This window comes from Embiotoca jacksoni, unplaced genomic scaffold, assembly GCF_022577435.1.
Source record: "Embiotoca jacksoni isolate LCO1_2020_lvr unplaced genomic scaffold, fEmbJac1.0.p SCAF_13, whole genome shotgun sequence".
NCBI lineage: Eukaryota > Metazoa > Chordata > Actinopteri > Embiotocidae > Embiotoca > Embiotoca jacksoni.
Window position 1 is genome coordinate 4,440,514 of NW_027185263.1, and position 26,674 is coordinate 4,467,187.

The window sequence follows — 26,674 nt, forward strand, 5'->3', positions numbered from 1 at the left end:
TCATCCATTTTAGCATTGGGATACTCTATGGCATGACTACAGTTAATGAGAAGGTCTTCATCGAGATACAAACTTAAATCTCCTGCATGAAAGCAAGCAGCACGGGATCCAATTCCACACTCTTCTGTCTCGTTATTTAAAGACACTACTTCCTGCTTTGGCAGTGATTGTTGACATCTGATCAGACTTGTGAGGAGTGAGCTCGTCCAACATGGACATCATTCTGCGACTCCTTATTCCATCTATGATGCATAATGTTTGTGTATAAGACACGCCGGACAGGGCTCATGTCCTACAGTTTTAGGGTACAGAAACCCTTTAGTTAAGGAAACATTTCTGTTTTGGCTGAATTAAAGGTTTGCCTTATGGTGATTTTTTTTTTTTTTTTTAATGGTATGATATGTTTTGCGTTTCATATATAAATATAATATCAAGAAAACGACGCAGATAATGAAAAATTAAATAATAACAATGGTGGAAGAGTTAGTTCCAAAATACATTTTATTTTCAAATAAACATTTGAAAATTTAAACTAAAACACATTTGCAGTTGCGCATTTCTCAATTACAACTGTTAAATATAAGTGACACGCTTCATTATGATCACGAAAATGACTACAACGACACATTATTGCTTTCAGCTTGCATGAGGCAGGTAATTATTTTACTGAGGCAGACTTGACAACATCTGAACCTGACCCTCAACTGTCTTTTAATTTTAACTTCAGTGTCATGGTTACCATCTCTTTATTTCCTCCCTTCTGTCTGCTGATATCTCCTTCTTTCCTCTGCCTCTATCTCTATATCTGTTTTTGTCTCTTACATCTTGTCTCTTGGTTCCTCCTCCCATGCGCCCTCGCTTTCTCCTTTCCCCTCCATTCTTTTTTTTGGTTTTGTTTTTGTTTTATTCTGAAAGTGAGGTATCTCAACCTCTCCCTCTTCCTCCCTCTCTGTTTATCGCTCTCTCTTTTCCACTTTTGTCTGCCATTTTTTTCTTTTTTTTTCTCCGAGTGTGTGTGCGTGTACAACTATCTCTCTATTTAACTCTATCACGTCCCCGGGAGAGTGCGGCATGACCGATTGGCACTTACCATAAAATTTGTTGTTCTGAATAGTCCCAGACTCCCGAACAAGGCGGCGGTGGGCATATAAATGAATGTTCGGTATGCATCAGAGAAGATGGACAACCGCAGCTGAGCACCTATAATGATTGTGAGCGCGCTTGTGCAGTAAATACCACAGATGTTTACCGGAAACCGTCTTTGAAGTGCAGAGAACTCAAAGTCAGCTCGCGACCCGACGGCCCGAGAGAATGAATGCGAATGAAATTACATGTAACGCGAAAAATCCTGATGCACAGACAGGAAGAATTAGAAAATATGATTGTAGAGCTGTTTGGAGCTCCGGACCAAAAAAAAAAAAGTGGTTACATAAGTTTCAGTCTATCAACCGTGTGTTTGGAAACAAGATAATAAGCAAAATGGGTGACCTTGTCCTTATTTATCATGTTGGTAATATGGCCTTTTGGCATGCAGCAGCTTTTTACACTAGCGATATGAGAGGAAGATGCAAGTTATGCAAACAAAACAACCAAATAGGGAATCTGTAATGTTTCCCAAAGGGAGACATTAAAGCTGCGACCATGAGGATGACCTTATTATAGTTTCAAAACAAAAGCACGTTATCAATTGACTCTGCAATGATTAAAGGTTTAGCATGATTTAGGCACAAAAACATACTGTAGCTGAGCTGAAAGAAAGATCACAGTTTAGGTTAATATTATGACCTCCTTAAGGATCGATGACCTTTGTTATCACGGTTGAAAGAAAGACAACTGGTTTATACGTGGGAACAGTTTGTATTGTGGTGTTTGTTCCTAATTTTGTAAAATCCAAAAACAAAACAAAACATTGCTGTGCACATTACAGAAGAAATCTGTAGTTGTCATGGTTTTAAAAGTGGGAGAAGTTCAATCCAAGTTTGTTGTGGTTTTTAGGCAAAGGAGCCCAAGAATCCTCTGGCTGGGTTAGCAGATTACTGGAATCAAAATCATCAAGAAAAACAGCTCTTGGAGTTAATGGAACAAATTATGTTGGCGTATTGAGGTATTTCACGTCCAAATCTGTGGTATAACTCTTCTCACTGGGCTTTCATTTACAACCTGCGGGATTGTCTGACTGCTCATATTGGAATTTTGAAAGCAAAGTAGCTTCTTTTTGCGAAATCTCAGCGTTTGGTTTGGTGGGGAGAAAAAAAAAGGGTTCCCATAAGTGAATAATAATGAAAACTAAGTCTTTATCTTTAAAGTAGGCTGTCTCGCATTAAACACCACCTAGAAAAGAGGTCAGGACAGGACAGGAAGTAAAACCGTCACTTGTTGAGGTGGACTAAATCCTCTCCCACTCAGCCTTTTTTGGATCTTTTCGAAGCACAACTCCCACGACAGAGCTTCAAAGTCCGCAGGCAAATCCTCGCACCTGCTTACCAATCCTGTGTCACGACCTTCGACCTGGTTTCATCTGACAGTTAAAAATAACCTGAAACTTCAGACGACGGTCACGCAGGGAGGTGAAATCTCCAGACAACAACAAATCCACTATCTGTCCTTCATCTTAAGACATCCTGGAGAATATTTCATACTCCTCCACTCGATGTTTGAAGCTCGCTCGCTATATCAAAATCTATTTTCCTTCTGTGTTAGGTTTTGATATTTCCAGACTCCAAACCTAAGATTTACATTCTTTCTTTCACTCTTGTCACTGTGGAAGTGAAGCTAATTATAATTAGAGACCCCAGTCACTTGCAATTTGGCGGGGAAATAGTATACTTTTCTATATTAATTTAGCTCTGTTTCTTTTAGTTTTTTTTTTTCTTTTATCAAAGATGTACTTTGAGAAGCAAAACACAGCTTTTCCCAGGCCTATTATTTTTTTGTGTTCCTATAATGACGCGATTGTTTTGGCCAATTTTTTTTGTTTGTTTGTCATAATTTCTTTCTGGTGTGCTGGTGGGGAAGCTAAATGACAGTGTAGCCGTCTTGCGTGTGCGCATTATGGTGTAGTTTGAATTGCCTCAGCTGCTGTGAAGGAGTAAATATGCAGTGCTGCAGAACAAGTTTTAATTTGGTTATAATTGGTTTGTGTCTTGTGGTTCATTTTTGCTTTTATATATTTTGTGATTTCTCTTCTTTTAGCACACAACTCCCCACATCCGTTCTTATACAGCCACATTTTTTAATTTCTTTGGTTGTTAATTTAAGGTGTATTCGAGTCATGCAAGTTTACTCCAACCCCCCTCTATTATGGTCTGCATTTATAGGCCTCCTTTGTCCCTCCTCTGCTGCCCCCCAGTTGCAAGGAGATCAGTTTCCTTTGTTGTTATTAAAATGTATATTTCTAGTGGAGCAGTCTCCGGCTCCATTGTATTCTGGGTCTTTTACGTTGAGTTTCCACTTGGTCAGATTGGTTTCATATTTCATCTTCTAGCATTCGTTTCTTTCCCTGTAACCTTTCTGAAAAACATCTCGCTCCATGTGTCGGATATCTTCTCTTTGGCTCTGTCCTCCACTGCAGAGTCAGCAGGTTCTTTGTTTCGGCCCATTTGCGCTAAAAAGCACCGGACCGGGATCACTCAGAAGCACTTTGGATGAAAGTGCATTTCATGAGGAGCACTCTTGAAAAATAAATGAAATATTCTTTCACGTAACGGTCGAAAGTCACGATTGGTCGATACTTTGCGAGTTTCACTTCAGACTTTTGTTTGAGTTTATGAATCGAGGACTGTCAGACAGTAATCATACAAATCTTTCTTTTGTTACCGTGGTTACTGATTGCAGGCAGGTGGGGGGGGGGGACACTTTGCATTCCATCAGTGTTGTTCAATTCTCCCGTGTGACTTTCCTCTGTGTGCTGGTCATTCGGTTAACAACAATTCACTGTGTAAGTGGAGGAGAATCAGATAACAGTCATAACCGTAGTGACTAAAATCAAAGCTGGGCTCTTTTCTGTACTTGTCACATTAACACTAGTTACACTGGTTAACGAAGATTATAACCACGCAAAAAAACTAAAACGACATTTGTTATGCACTTTTTTCTGTTTCTCTATGAACCCTTGCTGTTTTTCGTCACATGGAAAAGTGGTACCAAAGAAAGTGGGTCCCCTCTGTGTTGACAGACTATTTCTGGAAAGGGGACTTTTTCCGAGTACAAATAGAGGAACAAATCATACACTTTTACATTTTAGGAGTAAACTTCTCCGTATTTTCAATGTAACCACAGCTTTATCAATGAAGAACTAATATAGCTATATTATGCCACTTAAAATCCTGGTTTGAATTTAGTTTGTGGGAAAAACAAAGTCACAATTTAGTTGCACCGCTGTTATTTATGCCGCACCCAGACTCCGAGCCAAAGGAATTGTTTTTGGTTGGTTGACCCCTGCTGAGCTCAAAAGAAATGTGGAAGCCCAGAGGAAGTACCACGGTCATGCTTCCAAGGATCTCTTTCCACGAAGCTGCTTTTGGCTGTGAGATTAATATTTATTTACCATGTTTTTGGAGAGGGAAGTTGTGTGCCATCTGTTTGAGCCACAGAAAATCCGCTCGCTTCCACACAAAAAAAAAATCCCCCACAGACTCGTCCAATAGGCAGAGATCCCGCTAACGGATGGGCAGCTAAGCCAGTAGAGGGTGTCTGATATTTCCTGGATCCCAGTCAATTCCTGTGTAATACCAAGGAAACACTGAAAAACGACTGAGATTCAGGCACTGAACTAACCATTCTTCTTACTGGAGAGGAGGCTTTTTGTTTGTGCCAACAGTACTTTAATCTAACAGCTTGGAGCAGAACTTTCACTTGTCCTGCAGCTGGATCACATTGTAGGCATTGTCATAGTACCACAATAGCGCTTTCATGTGTCTGAACGACTTGAATACAGGTGAAAATATTTCGAAAAACACTGCAGAATATTACTGAAGAATGTAGCAGCATATATGACGCAGACATTTCAGGATAAAAGTACACAACATTTTACGCAAATAGGAAAAACTACCATATAAATCTGCCAATAAATGCAACTACAGAAACACAGAGGTTATTTAGGTGCATACAATGAAATGCAGTCACAGTATAATCCTCAGTCACACTACAGATTCCAACATTTTTAGTCACCATACCTTTTTCCTTTTGCTAAAGAAGTTAAAATCACTGGCTCTGCTCGCGTCGATCCTGCTCACTTTCGGTACTTGATACTTTCTTGGATTTTATTTTCCACTGACGATAGCACATGCCACACCGTTAATATAGTGACACCACTGTGATGTCATCTTCAACGCAGCACATATTCCCTGGATCCCTTTAAACGGCAATGGAGAGGAGGAATGTCTGCACTTCCTCAGTGGACCCCAGCGTAGTTTTGTAGATTGCCATTAAACAAATAGTCCAGTGAATTTAACATGTCCGCTAAAGTAGCTTGGCGAGTTTGTGCGGGATGTCCTGTGCCGCGTACCCAGGGATGTAGTGATTGTGACTATTCTCTTGGAACTAAAAGAGGCTGTTTGTGATGTTTATGCATTATCTCACTCATTCGGCCAGGCTTTAAAGTCTGACAGTAAAACATAATTTGGCCCCACGCAGTAATCCCTCAGCGACATTGTATCGATATAGACGTATTTTTGAATAACAGAAAACAACGGCGGAGTCAGTTGTTTGCTCGTAAGACCGTTGCATCCTTTATGATTTCCACCGGCGGGAAAGTGAATGAAACTGCTTCATATTCTAGCTTTATTTTACTCGCAACATTTCTCGTGGGGGGACGGATTAAAAGTGCAGCATCAGTTCAGCGATCACGTCCTGGATTCGGTCCGTTCAACTGCGTCTCTCTGACTCACACTCAGTCTCTCCTGAGATCTTCCGGAGTTACTGCAATGAACTACATCGCTTCACAGAAGTAGAAAAGTCTTTCTGACACTAATTCTCCCTTCGACTGAAACCAGCATCTGGTGTCAAACTTTGAAGAAGCTTTCAGAGTTTTTTTTTTTTTTTTTTTTTTTATGTGCCAACATCCGCATTTTTCCCAGTTTTTTCCTCTTGGACTGTGATGGTAGGGGAACCGTTTAAACCAGGTGTGATGTGAGATTAAAAATCTTGAAAATATGTCATTAGTTCAGATTCTAAATAATTTGCAAATCAGCAACAAAATGTGCATAGTTGTTTTTTGTTTTTTTTCCATTTTTATTTCCATTCATATTCCACTTGAGGTACCATCGCGGCGTTCTTCATTATATGTAAACACAAATAAGCTGTGAAAAGTTCAGCTCTGCAAATAAAGTTATTGTTGTTATTATTCAGCGCGGATACTTCCCCCGGGGCTGCTTGCTTCCACAGCCAAGCGTTTGAGTGTTTATGGTTCATGACACAATTATGATTAAGATGTTAGCCTCTCGGAGTAAGAGCGGGTGGCGGGGCAAATAAAAAAGGGAGAGGGAGATAATGAAGGAGCGAGAGAGAGAGAGAGAGAGAGAGAGAGAGAGAGATAGAGAGCGAGCAAGGAAAAGAGACAAGCAATTTAGCATCACTGTCTCTCTGGTGGGATGAAGGCGAGCAGCACAGTGTTGACCTGTCACTGCTGCAGCTGATGTCAGAGGACTCTACATCTTTCTCTCACACCAACCCAACCCAAACATTTTCTTTTTCTTTTTTCTTTCTTTCTCCTGCACGAGTCTCCGTTTCTTTCTTACTGGCTATGTTTCTATTAGACTCTGAAATTGGGCCTGGGCAGTTTAATTATATCGATCGGCCAACGTTAAAACCGCTGACGGTTTAAGTGCATAACGCTAATTATCTTGTTGCTATGACATCTGTCAATGGTGGCCTAATGGGATGTATTAGGTTCGGGAGTAATCCGTCAGTTCTTGAAGTTCATGTGTTTGAAGCGTTGGGATCGAAGCGACTATGAAACGGAGAAATTGTGATGGCTCGATGACTTGGTCGGGACATCTCCGAAACGGCGGGTCTTGTGGGGTCTTTCCAGCATGCGGTGGTTTGTAACTCCAAGGAAGGTCAACCAAACGGTGACGAGGGTTGCTTGAAAACCTTAATGCTGGCTGTGATAGAGAGGTGGTGTCCCACCAAACAGCGCATTGTAGCTGCAGACTGGTCAGAGTGTCCATACTGACCTCTGTGCGCCACAGAAAGCACCTACAATGGGCGTGCGAGTATCAGAGCTGGACCCTGGATGAATCACGTTTTCTTTTTTTTTTCATGTGTGTGTATCGTTGACCCGGGGAAGGGATGGCAATGTGACGCTCAGTGCAATGTTCTGCTGTGAGAACTCGGGTTCTGGCATTTCACCCACCTAAACATTGCTGTAAACCACGTTCACCTGAATCAGGGCAAGATTATGAATGTTATATTACTGTTAGAGTGAGTTCATTAGCAGTTATTTTGATCTTCAAATTCATCTTTTTTTTTCTTTTGCATCTGCTGAAAATAGAAGAAAAAAAAAAAAATCACAAACTTGTCTCCGTCGCTGCCAACAGAGCGACAGGTTTGTAATTTTAGACAACCAGTTGGAAATTGTACGATCTTAGGGCCTTGTGTCGCTTTTTAACTTTTGAGCCAGTGGGTTTCATGGCGGTGAATCCCGGGAGCCTTTAACATAGTAGTCCTTACCTCCAGAAGTTCTGCTTCTCTGTCTAAAAAAAACACTTCCTGCTTCTTCCCCTCATTTACCACCTCCCTCCCATCCTCCTCCTCCTCCTCCTCCTCCTCCTCCCCTCCTTCTCCCTCAGCTCTGTTTCTCTTCCCCGTCACTGCCTGTCTGAGTACACTTTGGAGGGTTTTCTGCTCTGCCTGGTTGAAGTCCAACACATCTTAATCACCACAGGGTGCCGATCCAGACTCTCGAGCCTGGGAGCGTCACTCCCACTTTCTTTCAGACTCTCCTCCGCTAAGGCTCGTGTGTCTCCTGCTGAAAGTGATATTTTTTTTAGGTTTATTTTCTGCTGCTCTAATGTGATGACGTCCTCGCTGCTTCGCCATACTTTTAAATCCAGTCTATGATTAAACCTTTTATAGTGGATAAAGTCATGCCAACAGAGAACCTGTTAGCTTTGGTGACATTAAAGATTAAATTTCCGTAATTATACTTGTTAAGTATGGCCTCGGGGCTGACGGGCTTAGCAGAAGAAAAAAAAAAAGGTAGATCTGTGATGAGAATCTATTATGTAACGCTTCCGCGTGTCTGAGGGCACATTTTCAGCTGAAATGGATGTTGCTACACTTACTTGTAAGTTTAAGTCTTTGGGAAATTCATTTCCCAAAGACAGCAGGGCTCACTGTCACGTATTGCACTGCATACTTGGACGTCTTGACACGTGCACACATTTTGGATGTTGGCGCAGGAACGTGCGAAGACCCAAAATGTACCTTTCGGGTCGCAGGTTTGGCTAACTCGAATCAAATTCAACAGATGCTCTGGATTAATTATTTTGTTTTATAAATAACTACTACTTAGATATTTGCCTTCAATACGATATAATGAAGATGAATGGACTTTCTTTTGTGGTGCTCATAACATTACATATAGACACAGCAGTGCATTGAGCTAAATGCTTTGTTACTGAGTCTTAAACACTAAGAACAGCCGACACTGACGGGAGATTTACTAGTTTTGCAGACACTTGCAAAATGAGAAAATGAACCGTGTTTATTTCGGTCATTTGTTCAAACTTATTCACCTAAAATCGGCAGATGCTTCGTTGGTTTTGACAGTAAAAGTGTGTCGTGCGTATTTCTACTTCTGCTATTGTGCATCATGATTACTGCGGGCTGAAAGGCTGGAAGAGGTGATCTTCTCCGGGGATGGTGACTTGTTTTTCTTTTCCTCCTAAACTACCCTTGCCCTGCTGTGTGTTTCATCAGCTCCTTAATTATTTCAGCACTTTGTATTTTAATTTCTATGTTTGGGGAAATTAAGTTCAACAAAAGCAATACAAATGAATCAGAGATGCGTATTTGTGGCTGCTAGTCTTTATGTCTTCACAATGTCGAGTACAGCGTGAAACATTCAAACAGTCCCTCCTTGTTTTGCAATGGGAATAAATACATAATTTGCAAATATGTTGCGACCTGAATGGAAATTCAATAATTCCCCTGCAAATAAATTCCCTCTAAATGGCACACTGAAAAGGTTGAAAGCATCATTGTTGGCTTGTGATGGAAGCAAAGAGTGCAGATCAGGCGTTCCTTTTCACCACCATTGACTTGGACAGGTCAGCATTGCAATGCTTTATTTACTGCATTAACGAGGCTACTGAAAGACAAAATTCCCCTGAAAACCATGGATAGGTTTCTTTCAGAGTACTCCAGCGGGCATAATCAGGTTTCTGAAAACCGGCTTATCCAGGAAATGTAGACATGATATTTACATGTGCAAACACAATCTCGATACTCATGAACACATATGAACACAGACAGAATCTGTGGCAGTAGGGCGGGAAGCAACCTCTTCTCGTGAAAATAAGACTTAGCCTGATTTGGGTCTCTGGTTGCTTCTCTAACTGGGACACATGTAGACCCCTGATAATCTTTGTCAATGTACTACAGCACATTTTTTAATAATACGAGAATACATTATGCATCCACCATTCACTCTGATAAAACTGAGATTAAAATGAAAAGGATGCTTCTCTTACCTCCAGGTGGGTTATAAAATAGACCTCAGCATTCTTATTTTTAATTTAAAAAGAGAGGTTTTTCAGGCAGTTATAAAGAGGCACATAACAGATGTGATTCTTCTCTTCTCTGCACTTCAGCATCACATCTGACACACGAAGCCGACAAGCACAGGTTTTGGCAAATTATCCCTAATCATGTGCTCAACAATGCTGTTGACAGGCCGGCAAAAGCCACTTACAGAACGGAGTTGAGAATAGAAAACCCTTTCTGAATTTCTGCTATAGATTAAAAAAAAAGAGCCCAAAGTTACTCAGCTGTTTAAGTATTCATTAAACCCTCCAGTCAAGGCTGGCCCCGAGCCTGGCTTCACGCCTCTATGGCAGAATTAAACAGTAAAAATTGGTTGTTTTCTTATTCTATTCTAGTTTGTGTTTAATCACGGAAAAGCAGCTTTGTCAGATCCCGAACAGGTTGGACCTCTCAATAAACTGTTTATGGTTATTCCGCGACCTTTTCCGTATCTGTAAGTATTAACTGCACTCGGCTCATCTGTAATGGGCCAGTAAGCAGCCGCTGCACACGACAATGAACCGCTACGCCGAGAGTGTGGCCCCGGTGTTAATGCACAAAGTACGATAAATACACAACCATTTAACCCAGTGACACTAAACAGGAACATTAAAGCTTAGTTGTGATCCTATTTCCATGCCAACGAAATACGTGGTCTGGCTTTGCTTTCCAAAACAACACGTGTGACTGCTTTCTAATCAAGAAACGATTGTGTTCAAATTAACTGCAAAATGGTTGCAGAAAGGTTAAATGTAACATTAAAAAAAAAAGTAAACTAATTAAAACTACTACTTCTAAATCCACAAATGTCTAACATACATGTTTATCACCTTTGTGTCACTAAAACATGTCTTCTAACACATAAAAACCACAGTAATTGCCTCGGTAAACAACCCATATGATTTTCTGAAAATGACACCCCTGCAGCAGAACAACAACATGTGTTAGTGACTTTCATGACGTGAATGTTACAAAATAGGATTTATTTAATCAGTTTCTGAACTCATATCATAGAATTTTGGAACAAAAGCCAAAGATCACATTTAAAAGGAACCATCAATGACTGTTGGCAGGAGGTGAATATTGGTCTCCAGTGTTGAAGTCTAAGTGCCAAAACTGCCAACGTTTACTCATCTGAGTCGTCTTCTTCTGTTTTAGTTTTGGACAGGCGAAAGTCATAATTTAGAAACTGGCCCTCACTGGTATTGCAATTTAAGGCACTTTATTGGCATCACTTTTCGATCACGGAAGCTACATTCATTTTAATGTGCAGTTTAGGGTTTCTGGTAAAGACAGGCTCCTTTGTGATTTATATTAAACAAGTGGTTGATATAATGCAGTTCAAATTTAATTAGGCTTATATTCTATAACTTTATTCTCTCTTATCTGTTTGAATATACAGTGAATTACTTCTTATTTGCTATATTGCAGCATAAACGTTTGCAAAAGCAGTAGTCATAGTGTCATGTAATAGTAGTACCATTAAAACAGGAGTTGATTATAATTTGCACCATCTGTAGATGATAATATATTTGACCAGAAATATGGTTCACTATACATCATCTGACTGGACTGATGTTGAGATAAGCAGAATGCAGTTGGATTTGTTAGGAGGCTGTTTTCATCCAAGTTTCATCAGATTTCTTCTGTTCTTTGCCTCCACTGGCCTGCAACCGCACCACTGTTACTCTCTGATGTTGCTGTTTGGGGTTTTAAAAGGAGAAAAGTAATACTCGTATTGAAGTTCTGGTGCTTGAGCCACAGAATAAAAATAAAAGAATTGCTCAAGCTGCTGTGTAGAGAAAGGAACAGGACAATAAATTACAATGGAGGGATTGTGGGGGAAAAATTCAGGTCAGAAGCTACTGAAACTACTTAGTCTTTTTTTTAATGGCCAACGTTGACACAATACAATGAAGAAAACGAACACATGTACTGCACACAGAAAATATATCAACAAACACACTTAATGCAATGACGTTGAGCCAAAAAGCCATTTCGAGAACAGGTAAAACTCGTTAGCTGTTAGCATGTAATAGCTTCTGCAGTGCTGTGTTAGTCTTTTGGTGCCGGTTGGTTATCCTAAATGACCCTAAACCAACAATCGGGGAAAGGTTGAGTTACTTTTCAGTCGGCCGATCGCATTTCATTACCTGTTTACCCACACATCGCTATTGGCCAACAAACTGCTTCTGGCTGTTGGCCATTTCTTGTATTTATACACTTGGAGGCATTACGAGACCCAATAATGGCGTAACCATTGGCAGCAGCAATCGGGGCCTGGTAGCGATCCACATGTTGTCTATAAACGTCCTAATGGGGAGCTGCTTGGCTATTTGGCAGCAGGAATGACCAATAACATTCTGCAAAACCTCATTTCTCTCTCTAATCAGAGACAGACTTTGTTTTTGGACCGTTGGGTTTTCTTCGGGCTCTCTGAATGAATAGTTGGCTGAACAAGTGGCACCATTGGACAGCAGCATGAAGGGAAAAAGACTCAAAGGCCAATGATTTGATTTGCCTCCAATTTGCCACTTATTTTCTTTCTCCGTGGCTCTTCAGTTCCACTTTCTTAACACACACACACACACACCTCGACTCTTATGAGAGTGGCCATTATTTAGCTTGTAACCAAGCCCCATTTTCGTTTCTCAGTCAGCCTGTTGCCTCAGAGTTTATTGGAAAGCTATCAGTACTCTTTGTGCATGGATGGAGAGTCAGTAGAAAGCCCAGAGGAGAGAACAGTTATATTTCATTACTGCAGTACATTTATTTGATTTGTGATATGCTTTATTGAGGGGAGTGGATCCACAGTGTAATACTGTATATAAGTGTAGGAATAAGAACCCAATCAAGCAATGTGCACATCTTATAAAAGTTTGGAAACTATTAACAATTTGTTGCTGTGTTTGGAGTTTAGAAGATGCATTTTCATATCATATGATTTGTTTACAGTCCATAGAAATGCTTACGTCCAGTTTTTAAGGAAAGGTATGGAGACATTTACTTTCAACGATTATTATCAATTAATATAGCTTCATATAGCTGCTGAAGGAATTAACAAGCATTTAATAATTATTATTAATAAATTAGCAAATACAAACAGATGCCGTATGATTCCATCTTTGCGAAAAGAACGTTGAAGTAAAATGTATCTCCATCAAAGTACATACAATTGTTCTATCTGTAAGATATATTAATCGTGAAATGTTATGGCAAATATTGAGATTGATGTGTTTCAAGCTCAAATTTTGATGCTGTTCGGTTGTGTCAGTCACCATCTGTCACTGTGACAGCTGTCTACACAGAGAGGGAACCTGTACTGGTGCACACGTGTCTGACGGGACACACTTGCATCCATTTCAGTCCTCTCTACCAACACAACATACAGTAGCAGCTCACGTTTCACTTGCGCTCCACGTGATCCCAAGTCAATTTTTCCCATTTATGCTCGCTTACATACAGCCTGGGCAAGCATTTCCCATCCTCATGGACTTCATCTTTTTCATTCAAGGCTTCAAAGTTGATCACGAAGTGAATATCATAGACTTGTGATGTGCCTGCTCGTATTGACACCCACTGCATACGTAGGAAGACATATTCGACGCGAGCAGCACCGCTAACATACTTGCCTGTGTATTTGGTGTGTACCTGCCTGGAGGATTAGTCAGGATATCGACAAGAAGATTGCAATAGTGTTGACGTGACATCGGCACTTTAGATTATTTTCCCTTTAAAACTCTCCGTCGTTGTTGTTGTCTCTGTTTGCCGTCTACCGCCCCTCGTCGACACGTAGTAGCAGAGAAATACATGCAGGACACAGCGCGCAGGTTCTGTAAGGGCTTTTTCTGAAAACTAACACATTCTCACATGAATATGCGAGCACACACACACACACACACACACACACACACAAACACACACACACACACACACACACACACACACACACACACACACACACACACACACACACCTACCTCTCCATCTGATCTGATGCTGGTGTCACAGCGAGTGTTGCTCTCCTGCCAAGCTGCCGAGACTGTCGTCTCACGAACACCTGGAGACGCTTGGCAGCCTCTGAAGCATTCTGGCTTTTATTTTTATTTATTTTGTGCTCTTTCTTTTTTTTTTTTTCCCTGTCGTCGAGGACATTTTTTCAGTTTATTTTTGTAAAAACATATTTGTTGGGGGCCACACAAAAACATTTTAAAGCAATTGCGTTTTTATTATGTGGTAACCTTAGTTGTGAATACTACTTGTGTATCAATTGCAGTTTATTTGAGCAGCATACTGACTTCTGTCCTTTAAATAAACTGTGCATCTAGAGTTATTCTAGTAAACAGACAAAACCTGCAGAGAAATGCACATTTTCGTTGCTCAAATTCCCAGCAGGTGCACTGTGAAAGAATGTATACTAAAAAAAAATAAAAGATACTTCCCAGCTCCAATAAATTCACTGGCCCAAGGATTTGAGGAATTAGACACTGGATATATAATCTCAGTTCACTTCTCTTTTCACATTTTGGGGATTTATTGTGAGCTGTTCTCCTAAATTCTGTCTCAAGGCTTTAATGTTGCACAGACTTTGTTCTATTTTCTCACTACCATCCACTTTTTTTTTTTTTTTTTCGTTTTCATTTCGTGTCAGTTTTAGAGTCAGTTATTCGAGCCTGCCACAACAGACAAGAAAAATCATTTAAAAAAATAAAAATAAAAACGAGAGGAAATGGAAACCCAGTGTGTCAGTCTTTTGTATCGCGTGTGTGGTTTTGCATAATCAAGCATCTTGGTGTGAACAAATGTCAGAGTGGCCCTGTCAGCTGAGCTGGATGCTGTACAGATGGGTGATTGGACAAGCGGTTTGTTTCAGGGAGAAGTCGGTGTGGCTGCCCGTGAGTCAGACACCTTTGGATGGGTCTTTGCATGTGGCGGGTTTCTTGCAGATGGAAGCAGAAAAAGGAAGTGTGATGCAGGACGAGGCGTGTTATTAATCCCCTACGCGCTGTATGAGGATATTACCAAAGAGCTCATCAAACAGTCGGGGTTACTCTTGGCTCGTGCAGCTGTTTGTCGTGTTTGTGTTTGAATAAGTCTGATCTGAATACACAGCTTGAGCGATCAAGTACTCCTGGTAAGAGATCAACTCCGGATACTTCTGAGCCCGCGATCATGAAACAAAATATTACACAGATTCTGACCTCAGAGGAAACACTTTTTCTTCGATGGTTTCCAGTTTGAGATGATCTGCACAGTTATTGACACGGTAGATATTCCTGATTCATCGAGGATAATTCGTCATGATTTCTGGAACCCCGCCCTCCCCCCGACCTTTCCTCCGGCACCAGCGTCAGGTTGCCCTTCAGCACGATGTAGAACTTTTGTGGACTGCTTGAACTCAGAAAATTCACCATTAATATATACATATAAGAATAAATAAATTCAACTTTCATCTTTCTGTCACTTTTGTCATCGCGAAAAACGTCGTGTTGTGAACTTATAGCTTCCTCTTAAAGCAGTCTGACAGTAAGCTCCTACTACCCCTCATTGTTATATGTTATATGTTGTGCATATTCTCTTTTTGGGGAAAATGATGTTGTTGATTGTGATGATTGAGTGGCTGCTTGCTCATCTTAAAGTGGGTCTGACGTTGTCCTTATTGATCGCTGTTTTCCCGGCAGAAATAAATACACGATGACTAGATTCAGGAAGGAATTGGTACAAACATTTTAAGCTGTTGTATTTTTCACCCGATGAGACTTCGGCCAAGACATGGTGGAGCATGCAATGCGTCCTCTCAGGTACCCAATTGAGTTTTATGTGTTTTTTTTGTTTTTTTTGTCTGATTCAAGCTGATTTCAAAAGAAATCATGGCCGATGTTGAGATTTCTTACAACAATCTCAATTTAAGATGGAAGTCTCATGCCATGTTTTTAGCTTTATTTATTCTCACATTGCTTTTTTTCCCTCTCTGTCAGCCTGGACGCCACAAAGATGAATTTCGCCGCATCTCCCGTCAAACAAAAAATAAAAATCGGACCGTACACAATGAGATTTGCTCTTTTTTTTTTTTTTTTTGCTGACTGTTGCTTTGGAGTCTCCTCTGTAGCTTTCAGCACTTTCACCGGGGCCCTGTCTTGTGCCATTTGTTTCAGTTAGCAGTAATGTGTGTGGTTGTCAAAAACGATTGGCTTTGGTGGTGTGAGCCACGTACTCCGAAGCACGGCGGACAGTAAATTGTATTTTTCCACAGAGTTATTAGGCCATTATTATGGCGCTAGAAGTGAACAATGCCGCCTCGTCTTCACAGGCAGACAATTAGAATCATCATTAATCGCCACTATCAGCACATCAATGGGGCAGAGGGGGTATAATGGAGTTATAGACCACTTATGGGGTAATCAATCAATGCGATCGCTAACTAAACTGTCTTTCATAGTGCCAGAAGTGAGTGGCCGGTCAGTGGCTCAGCAAAGGGTGCTGAAGTGGGAGTATGTGAGAGGAATGTTTATGGTATGTTATTTGCACTAATGTTTAGATGTGCCCAATCTTTTATCTTAAGGTCATTCTCTTTCTGCAGCTGCATCATGGGTGACTCCATTGGAGGGGGAGGGGGGGAGGGGTTTGCAATAATGTCTGATTACACAAAGGCCAGATTGGAATAAGTTCTTGCTGTTATTGCTGCTCCAGTGGAACATTTAACAGCCAGATATTTTCCAAAGGAGATCGTGGGGATCAAAATTGAAGCTTAAATAGAAACGACTATTGGATTTTGATGAACAGTAATGCTGCTTTGTGTCTGGAGGTTATGTTTAGCAAAAGGTTTGGCCAAACTTTTGCCATTACAGTTTAAATCATGGTCAATGCAGCCTCCTGCAAATGGCCAAAACATCAACTTCAGCTTGAACTGAATGCAAATGCACTGTAGTGTCTTAAAGGGTGTTTCAGATGATACAACAGCCCACGGGGGGAAAAAAAATACATGGCATTTCATTACTGTGAATAAGAGCAGTGTAATTAAAACAATGTTGTCAGTGCAAACCAGGCTGCCAAAATGCCCCAAAGATACAGACCGACAGTCTCGTTATCAGGAAGCAACACCAAGGTCAACGCGTTAGCCCCTCAGCAAGAATCATTGGTTCCTTTTTTTCTCTCTGTCTCCTCCCAGATGACCCAAGAACAGTGCACTCATAGGAACAATGTCCAGAGTTCAGAGAAACCACAAGTGTACAAAGTGGGAATATACGGCTGGAGGAAACGCTGCCTTTACTTCTTCGTCCTGCTGCTGATGATCCTGATCCTGATCAACTTGGCGCTAACTATCTGGATCCTCAAGGTCATGAACTTCACCATAGTAAGTCCCCTTCTGCTTTTTTTTTTTTTTCCGCTGTTAACATTTGCGACAACGTCCTAATGTGCATGTTTGCACTCCTGAAATGAGGTTGTCATTGGAAGCTAATTAAAATTGCATCAGTACTTGAACACTGCATAAAGTGGTGGCCAGATGAGTCGCATTTTATAGTACTCTATCTACATTCAGAAACGCAGCATGAATCCACATAACAGGACGCGAGCACGACGATAATGAACATTTGAGTTACTCAGATTTTACCGGGCAACTCAGTGAATGTCGACCGTCTGGTTGTGAAGCCACATATCCATCTTTGAGGCGCTAACCACCACATGACATCCACACCTCTGGTTCACGCTGACGTCATGTTTTCCCTTATGAATCTCAGCATCACGAAAGCCTGAACTTATTTCTCACGAATTCATCGTGTGTGAAAGTTTCAATTTTCCTGTTGTCTCAATGTGGATTACGTGCTCTTTGCTTCCTCAGTAATGTGGTCCAATATGTACAGATTCTGTTGTTTTATCTTTTATGTATATCTGACTGCCTCTGCAGGAGGATGGACTGATAAAACCCTCGGGGCGTCATGGAAACTCCACACTGAAATCAAACTGACTTTAAAACTGCAATTTTTAGCTGCATGCTATGTTGTTGTTTTTTTTGTCCTCCTTTGCTACTTGACTGTGTCGTGTTAAAAATAACAAAAACAATCACAAACAAGTGCGTTTTGTCTAAGTGAACCAGATCTGAAGCATAAAACCTCAACTCTAAATCTGTCATCCTCCTCCTTTTCTCTGAGCTACACCATTGCTACTAAGGCATCAAACAAAACAAATGCTTCCAGCTTAGCTGTTCAGATATGAATAATTTTAACTGAGAATCGCACAATAGATTCATTTGCATTTATTTGTCTCCATTTTCTATGCTAAACAGTCTTTGCTGGATTGTTTTCATTTTTGCACTTCCCACTGATCCCATTTGGTCAGCAGTGTTTTGGTCTTTTCTATTCATTTAGATGATCTTTTTGTTTCTTTTGCTAACACGTCTCTGCTTGATTTCCTCTTTTTCAAACAGGCATCTCCAGCTGAGTTGTATTCCCAAAACCCAAACAACTTAGTTTCCCTATTTGACACTAAAGCCATGCTGATACCAGCAGCCAGATGCATGACATTTGTTCATGACTGCAGCTCTGCATTCTCACAGACTGAAATTTGCAAACATCAAAAACCTCATCGAGGATTTAATTTATAGAGTGAATATTGAAGGGACGTTACAAAAACAACAGAATAAATAAAGCAACATAAACAGGGAGTTAAAATGCAAAGCCAATAAAAACATAATAAATAAAATCAAATAATTCATCAAAATTAAGTTATAGCCTAAATAAATAAGCTATGTGTCCATACATATCTTTATTGCATGTGGCCCCATGGGTTTAATATGAATTATAAACTCTGTTCATAGTTATAAATATGTTGTATTCATGGTCACGCAACCCGTTGCGGGACCTTGGTCACGTGTTTCCAGTGTTACATGACATTTTTATGCATGTAAGTTTCACACTTAAAAACGTATAACTTTCATGCCTAAAATGTGTCTATGTCACGTTTTGCTATAGTGGACCGGCTTGTCTATCTCACGCTCCCCACCCACGTCAGCAGTGGTAAAAAAATGTCCAAAGTTCTTTGAAATGAGCTTTAACTGAGTCCGAATCTCTTTATATCTTACCAATACCAATTCCTTTAATTTTGACTATTTCTTAATGTGCCTGTCTGTCTTACCTCAACTCTCTCTCTCTCTGCTTATTAATCTGCTGTGCCTGTGATGAGTCAGTAGCAGATACAACAGAGTACGTGTGTGTGTGTGTGTGTGTGTGTGTGTGTGTGTGTGTGTGTATATATATATATATATATATATATATATATATATATACACACACGGTTGTTGGTGTTAATAAAACATGAGGTCTGCCTCACAGCAAGATTTTAATATGAGATCTACATAAATCAGAGAGCAGTTTCTCAGATGCTGAGCCGTATGTTGTGACGGAGAGCCGCACTCAGAGCGGTACGATGTTTTGAATGTGTCTGCTTGACGATTACAGAATAACGCAAACATTTCAAATGTGGTGGATAAGTTTTAAAGGAAAGAATTTGAGAGAGAGGACCTCTTCTGCCTTTCTGTATTTCCTGTCATGTATACAATGCTACAAGGGTGAATTTTCACGTTAAAAGCAGACGACGTTTCAAATCATGAAGGGAAAAGTAATTCCTTTGAGAAACAAGCTTCAGACTCCTCTGAGGACTCTCAAGCTTTATGTCAACTTATCACTGATTTCACTGGTCATCGGCTCCCAGCACCATATATATAGCCCACAAAGTGCAGGGACACGCCCGTCCACAGACAAAAATGAATCCCACATAATTCATTCTCAGACGAGAGCTGATTCCCCTGACTTTTCCTCCATCAACCACCAACAGTATTGGTCCTTTTTGCCAACAAAGTTCGATGTCATCCAGACAAGGTCGCAGTAATTTACAGTGCCAAAAGCAAGCAATTAATCAAAACAAACCATATTCAAGAAGAAAAAAATTCTCCATGACTGAATAAACTAAAGCACAATAAACAAAACCATTTTTGTCATGTATCACTGTGCATAGCAAAACATAATTTTGATAACCGGCAGTTCAAATTCCTCACAAATCACTCTGTGCTGTGAGATAAATTCCTGAGTGACCTCCTTCTCAGAGGTCAAAAAGTGTCATTTTACACTCCTTAAAAGATTAACATTTGCACAGATTAAAACTTCTTCTGTGGTCCCAAACCCTTCCCCTTGCATTCAGGTGGATCCTCATCAAAGGTGCTTATAGCCTTTTTGAAGCTATTTTTGGTGAGCCAGTAGAGTCTGCTGTTATGGGATACATTCTATGGTTGTGAGACATCAGGAGAGAATCCAGAAACCAGCCCGTGGAAACAATATTCTTCTGAGATCAGCAGATATTTTAAAGATTTTAACCCAGTTGTGAAAGCAGCGAAAGTTGAGGAGTTTGCATGAGTAGGAGGTGGAAGAGGGAGTTTGGAGTAGGTGAAGCTATGAAGAGATGAAATATTTACTTTCAACTGCAATTATAGAAACAGGTGTGAATAATGAATAAAGTCAAGGGGTGGACGTCGGGGAGTAAAATTTTTGTCTGTTTGGGTGGATGCGAGTCTGTTTGAAAATGTGCTCGTAATAACCCATCAAACTAGGTTTAACCTGCGGCCTTCTTAAATTTTAAAGCAATCTCAGTATGTATGTGAAAACTGTACAACTGCTCAGTATGTGTGTACTCACTTGGATTTCAAGAGTTTTTAAATATTAATTGGAGTTTCTAATCGGCACTTATTCGCCGTTCTTCAATGGCTTTCATCAAAAAGTAAAAAATATCCCTGATCTCTGACCTCTGACCTCATCGTCCTGCAAAGAGAAGTTTTTGGTCACGTGGATGGAATATCACCAACATTTTTTAAACTCTTTTTCAAGAGTGTCTTCCACTGATTTTCTTTTTCTCCTCTCGTTCGGCTGAAGCCTTCTGTTCAGACGTCTGTCAACAGTCTCATCTCCATCGCGGTTCTCAACTGGTCCAGAACCCACATTTTATCCTTAGTCATGAAGTCGTAGCCCAAATTTTTGAGGCCCTTATTTCACAGAAAGTAATGCAGTATTGCACAAAGCCTGGATGCATTGTGAAAAACATGGAAGGAAGAAAAAAATGCCGCAAAAGTTCAACCAGGGTGAAAAACCCAAGTAAATAAAAAGGCAGAATTATCTTAAAGTACGGGCAGACACACTTTCAAGTTTAAACTGGTGATGCTAACGCCTGAACGTGACAACATTTTAGTTGTTGCTGTCGTGGCAACGCTAGCAGCAAATGGCTAATGCTGGCTCGCTGTGCCATGGGAAACGTATGTCCTTTGAAGTAAAAGTACAGCCTTAGAAATTCTGCAGACGTTGACGATTTTTCCTCAACAGTCTGTATAAACCACTCAAAATGGCCCGACAACCCAACAGTTAAGAACCACGGGTCTGAACGATCTTCCAGTTTGGCTTTAGGACATATTTGTAGAAATCTCTTACCAGCAGATCACTAGTGCGTTCACAGGCGTCTGGTCCTTGGCTGCACAGCAGCTTGTCACTGTCCAGTTTCTTCTGAGTTGGACCTCAGCCTGAAATACCATACCTCACCATACATGGGTGCATTTTTTTCCCGCATACAGAGACTCGGTTTATTCTCTTCTTTGGTATCTTTTCCTGACTTGAATTTTAGCAGCCTGTTGTGACAGTGTTTAGGAAAAGGGTGCACAGTGTTCCAGTGGTTTGGTAACAAACAGTATTACAGCACACAATGACCCAGTTTGGGAACGTATTCTCTAATAATCCTGAACAGTGTCCTGCATGTTCCTTAAAAGTTTTTGACCTTTATTTTGTTTATTTATTTTTTTTTTTTTTGACCTTTATTTAACCAGGTAATATCAATTGAGAACCAATTCTCATTTACAATGATGACCTGTCAGCACAGTCCACAGACCTGAGGTGCATGTTTTTTTTGGAAAAGTTGTCGCTTGTCAGCTCACAAAAGTTTTGCAGCACCAAACACGTCCCAAATCTTGACCCTCAGGTTTGAATCACTCTTTGAGTATTTAGAATTGATTTACTGTAAGAAATATACAGCGTACTGTGCTCCAATCGGTATATCAGGACAACTAAATCTCCACTAAAGGCTGCCAAATTCCTTCCTGTTCCTAAATAACAACAGACAGAATCCCTTCTGCAGAAATGAGTGCAGCCCTGGATGAAATGATCAGATCCTCTTTATGCAGCTGCCAGTTGTTAGAACAGAGACAGACGTGTTCACGCATATTACTGCGTGACATTTTCTCCATCCGGGGGGGGGGGGCTGTGCTCTCCTCTTGTATTTTGAGCTATTATGAAAATGTGTGTCAAGTCCAGCCTGAGACCTTCGTGTTTCACAAATGGCTCCTCGAAAAACATGCATGAGGGCAGGTCAAGGGTTTATCGGCTGATACAATTGATTGTTAGTGCTGCGTAGCACACACAAACAAGCACAGATACACTGACAGATTAGAAAATAAGTACACAATGCAGTGAATACGTTTTGATTATGCACATTAGAATCTGAATCCTTTTTTCCTTTGGCACGCTTATGTTGATACACGCACGTGTATTTCACTGTTCGTACAAGGGATACTTCATGTCACACCAGCAATCTAAATTATTGCTCAGTTGGACCCAGGAGTCTCGTAGATCCCTCCTTTCTACTTTCAAAATAAAAGCTGGGACATCCTTTTCGGCATTGGGTGGATTTAAAGGATAGGAGCTTTGTTGTGTTTGTCTCTGCTGCTCAGTTCTATCCCAAAAACTAACTTTGTGCTCAGAACTTGCTGAAACAGCTGGAGAGAATAAAGTCGGCACTTGATCCACGCGCTCAAATCTAATTCGGCTCTTACCAATCTCTGCCTGCACACTCTCAAATGTTGACTTGCAGACTGAACGGCTCTCAAATTTGTGACCAAATTTTGTTAAATGGTTCTAGCGGTTGCATGTCTAAGAGTTTTAGACCGTTCAACTTGCTGTGCTCATGCTATTGATATATACAGCAAGTTGGTTGCGTACTTAGTTTACAACCAACTTGGTCCATATTTGTTTATATAATAGAAACGTGATTTTTATAATGAAGTGTACGCTGTTGTGGCATTTCGACACTGTAGATACATGTCGAATTATTTAGATATTTGACATTCAGTTTTATGTAAAGTAATAACATTGATGATATTAACTGATGAAACTGCCGTTGACTCTCCCACATACTTTTTCTCGCATACAGCTCCAACATATGGCAGCGTGAGCGCAATGCTAAAGATAGTAAGTAGTAAATTCACTGCAGTTTTCAATGCTGACGCAGTGTTAGCGAGAAGGGGAGCACACGGTCGAGCTTCAGAGTCGCAGTCAGAAACTATGAGAGAGCTCAGGGCAGAAAAGTCATTAAAAGTTAATGGAATCGCCATAAATTTACAATGAAGAGTTAAAATACTCCCAATTAAGGCTGCACTCAATTAGGGGCAGCCACTTTCATTTCACCCGCTTCACGTTTTTCATTAAGTTGTCAAACACGGCGGTGTCAGTGCAGCTGCTGTCCCCCGAGGGCTTCCTAGTGCTGCACCTTCCTGGCACGGTCGGTGAGACAACCTCGAAAATAAACCACACAAATAGTCACATAGACGCGGTAAATAAGATGGCAAACGACTCCGAAACTGACTGTCTTCCAGCGCCAAGATATTATCAAAAGTGTGAGGAAGAAGTGGAGGACCTGTGTGATGTAATGATATGTTTTGTCTCTCAGATCTGGAGCTTCAGTCAGACTCTGATTTGAGTGTTTGTGACTGTAAATGTTGCTGTATAGGTACAGGTTCTGCGTAATACATCTGTATGCGTGTCTGCCGTTTGACATGAAAGTGTGTATGAGCGCGCTGGTGAGTGTGCTGCCGCCGTCTCCAGAGATTTACATCTCATACAGCTGCATTTTTCAGCTCCCCATCATGTTAAATCGGCTTGTTGCGGCAGCACAGACAGCTGGGGACTCTCAGATTGAGACAGATTAAAGTGGCTGCACCTCATGTACATGGCGGTCCAGAGTCGGAGTGGTAATGAGTTAAACGGGGGAGGGCGAGTGATGTATTAGCTGCCCTCCTGTCCGGGTCTTTCCACTCCAGCAAACCAGGACCGTTCATTAGCCAGAAAAGCGGCCTGCGGGGAGGGAAGGGCTGATGTAATGGAGAGACTTCAGGGCTTTTAACATTTCAGTTCCTCTTGATTATCCTAACCTCGTCTGCCCTCCATACCCACCTGGACCAGAGAATACAATAAGTCAAAGAAACATCCTCCCTCAGGAATCGTCTGTTCCCTGTCTGGTCCAATTGTTGGAAAATATCTTTCTTTTTTTTTGCTTTATAAAGACCGTTGTCTGTTGTCTGTTTTTCTTGGTTGTTTAAATATGAAAAAAAAAAAAAAAAAAAAACTTTGCACTATTGTTTAGTTAGTTTTAATTTAATTATTCTAATTTATGTTATTCTATTTTATTGTATATACTGTGCATTTTTATATTTAATATTTTTTACTGTTATTTTATTTCATTCCTGTATCTATAAATGCTGCTGTAGCGAAATTGTTTTCCCTTTGGGGATTAATAAAGTAACTATCTATCTATCTATCTATCTATCTATCTATCTATCTATCTATCTATCTATCTATCTATCTATCTATCTATCTATCTATCTATCTATCTATCTATCTATCTATCTATCTATCTATCTGTCTGTCTGTCTGTCTGTCTGTCTGTCTGTCTGTCTGTCTAGTTAGTTTCACCTGAGCTCCAATTGACACTGTCTCATCCAATGCATGGGATACAGATGGTTCTCATATGAAGCCTTTTTTTCCTTTTTAAACCCAAACTTTTCAACAAAGTATAAATTGTTATGTCACACCCATGGACTGTATATAAAAGTGGACGTAGCTTCTGGGTCTGAAAAATGAGGCAGATACGGAAGTGCCTTAAACTGCATTACCACCAAGGGTTGCTAGGGGTTTGCTCCGAAAAGCTTCCGGCTCCACAGACTCCCATTTAACTTGTTTAATGAAATACGAAGTCAATAAATTTTTCCCACTGGTCATTTTGGTGTTGTTATCTAAAGTCGCTCCTTCTTATTAGCATTTTGGCGGCCCATCTGAAAATAATTCTAACATTAGCTCGAAAATAAGTTTCAAACGTTGTGTTTTTGAGGGCGTGTCGGTTTGATTGACAGGCCTGTGGTGCAGTCAGGTTTCTGTTATCGGTGGGCGGGACGCAGTATCGTCGGGTTTCCAGCCTGATGGAGTCAGATCCACCGTTCATTCGTCCCCAGCTCGTCCAAATATGGTCACTTCCTGCTCCAAACCGCTCCGAACTAGCAAGCAATAGGCAAACTCAAGGCTTTATGTTGACTATTATAGCATTCCCCAAAGTTTTGGTAAGATTCTAGGACTGATATTAGCATCATTAACAAATAACCAAATTAAGAGACACCTTTGGCCAACTAATGTCAGGTCAGGCCCATAGTTTAGTGGGTATTTCATGGTTGAACATAGGAAGCAAAATCCAGTTACTGCACCAAAGTCCGCCTTTGTAACAAACCATCTTTAACCAGTCTTTAGAAATCACTAAGCTTGGGCATCGCGTAGACACTTTTTTGTTCCCTGTAACCATCAGATCTACTCAAAAGTGTCTACATGTTTCAAAATGTGACTCGGTCATATAAAGGGTAGGTTCTACCAAGCAGTGTTTAAAACTGAATTTAGATCATTTTGGCGTCTGAATTTCAATAATTAAATCTAAAATCATTTCGATAATTTATACACATTTATAATGCCTTTTACGCGGTGCATATTCAAAGCTCTAAATAGAAGTTGATTGACTAATAAAACGTTGTTACACCGACAGACAGAAGCTAACTTTGTTACAACAGAGCACTTTCACAGGACACACAAGCAGGGACAATCCGCCGGGTCCCTGCTTCCAGGGAGAGATTAATGAGAGGAGGGACGGGTTAAAACACACAACGCGTTCCACTTTCTGTACCTGCTATCCCCGCTGGAGCCCGTACTTAAAGCACAGCGAGCTTGAACTGTTGTGAATGCGTGATACGGACCACCGGTCCTGGGAGACGGAGCAGAAGCCGGCAGGAGGAGGTTTTGCAGCGGCGTCCACGTCGGGCCGTCGAAACCAAGAGTTGAACCTCCCGGACGGCCTGGAGGGACCTGACTGAGGCCAACACACTGCCAACAGCTCTATCTCTGCCCAGCCAGAGGGGCAGCTTGACCTACGCCTCTTCCGCCAACCCACTGGCACTCACCAACACCCAACCCACCAAAAAAAACCTCGCTGTCTGATGTTGCTTATTCATGTTTGGGGGTTTGTTGAATACTGATTTCAGCAGGAAATCTGGCAAGGTCATAATGATGTGTCTGAATCTGAAGTGGGAGTTCCTGTCATTTCTGGAGTAGAAGAAGGAAATGTGAGCTTGTATTTTCAACCTGGGAAGTCACAACACGATCTGCATTCAAGCTTCCCAAATATTTTTTTACTTACTTCCTGTGATATCTAGACAAGCGGAGTTTTGGGGTTTTATCGTCTAAGTTTTGAGATATCTACTTCTGATATTTGCCTCAATAAATAGGCTCCGAGATTTCTGCCTCTACCCTCAATTGTGTGCAGGCGGAAATCTCAGGCCTTATTTATGAAGTGTCTCAGAATATCTCCGAGGAATTGCAACGAGTGGGACTAAAAAAAAGTGAGTAGGACTTTAAAGTTGAATAAAATACTCTTAACCACAAAGGACAATTTGTACTTTTGTTGACGTTTTTTCACATGCAGCAACTACCATGTGAACTGCCATTCGGAAGCCTCAAATTCTACATTTTGTCCGTCGCTATCTTTCTATTTTGGCGCCAGAAGTGAACATATTTGGACGAGCTCGGGAGGA

The 26,674-nt window shown here is 40.8% G+C and overlaps 1 protein-coding gene across 4 annotated transcripts in view; it reads left to right on the forward strand.

Annotated features, from left to right (window-relative positions):
• Window positions 1-26,674, forward strand: part of sgcd (sarcoglycan, delta (dystrophin-associated glycoprotein)) — a 241,637-nt gene that overhangs the window by 101,793 nt on the left and 113,170 nt on the right. For all 4 annotated transcript variants that reach the window (XM_069145968.1, XM_069145969.1, XM_069145967.1 and 1 more), the window contains one exon: window positions 16,916-17,101. In XM_069145968.1, the coding sequence (XP_069002069.1) occupies window positions 16,916-17,101 (186 nt within the window). The remainder of the gene's footprint in view (window positions 1-16,915; window positions 17,102-26,674) is intronic.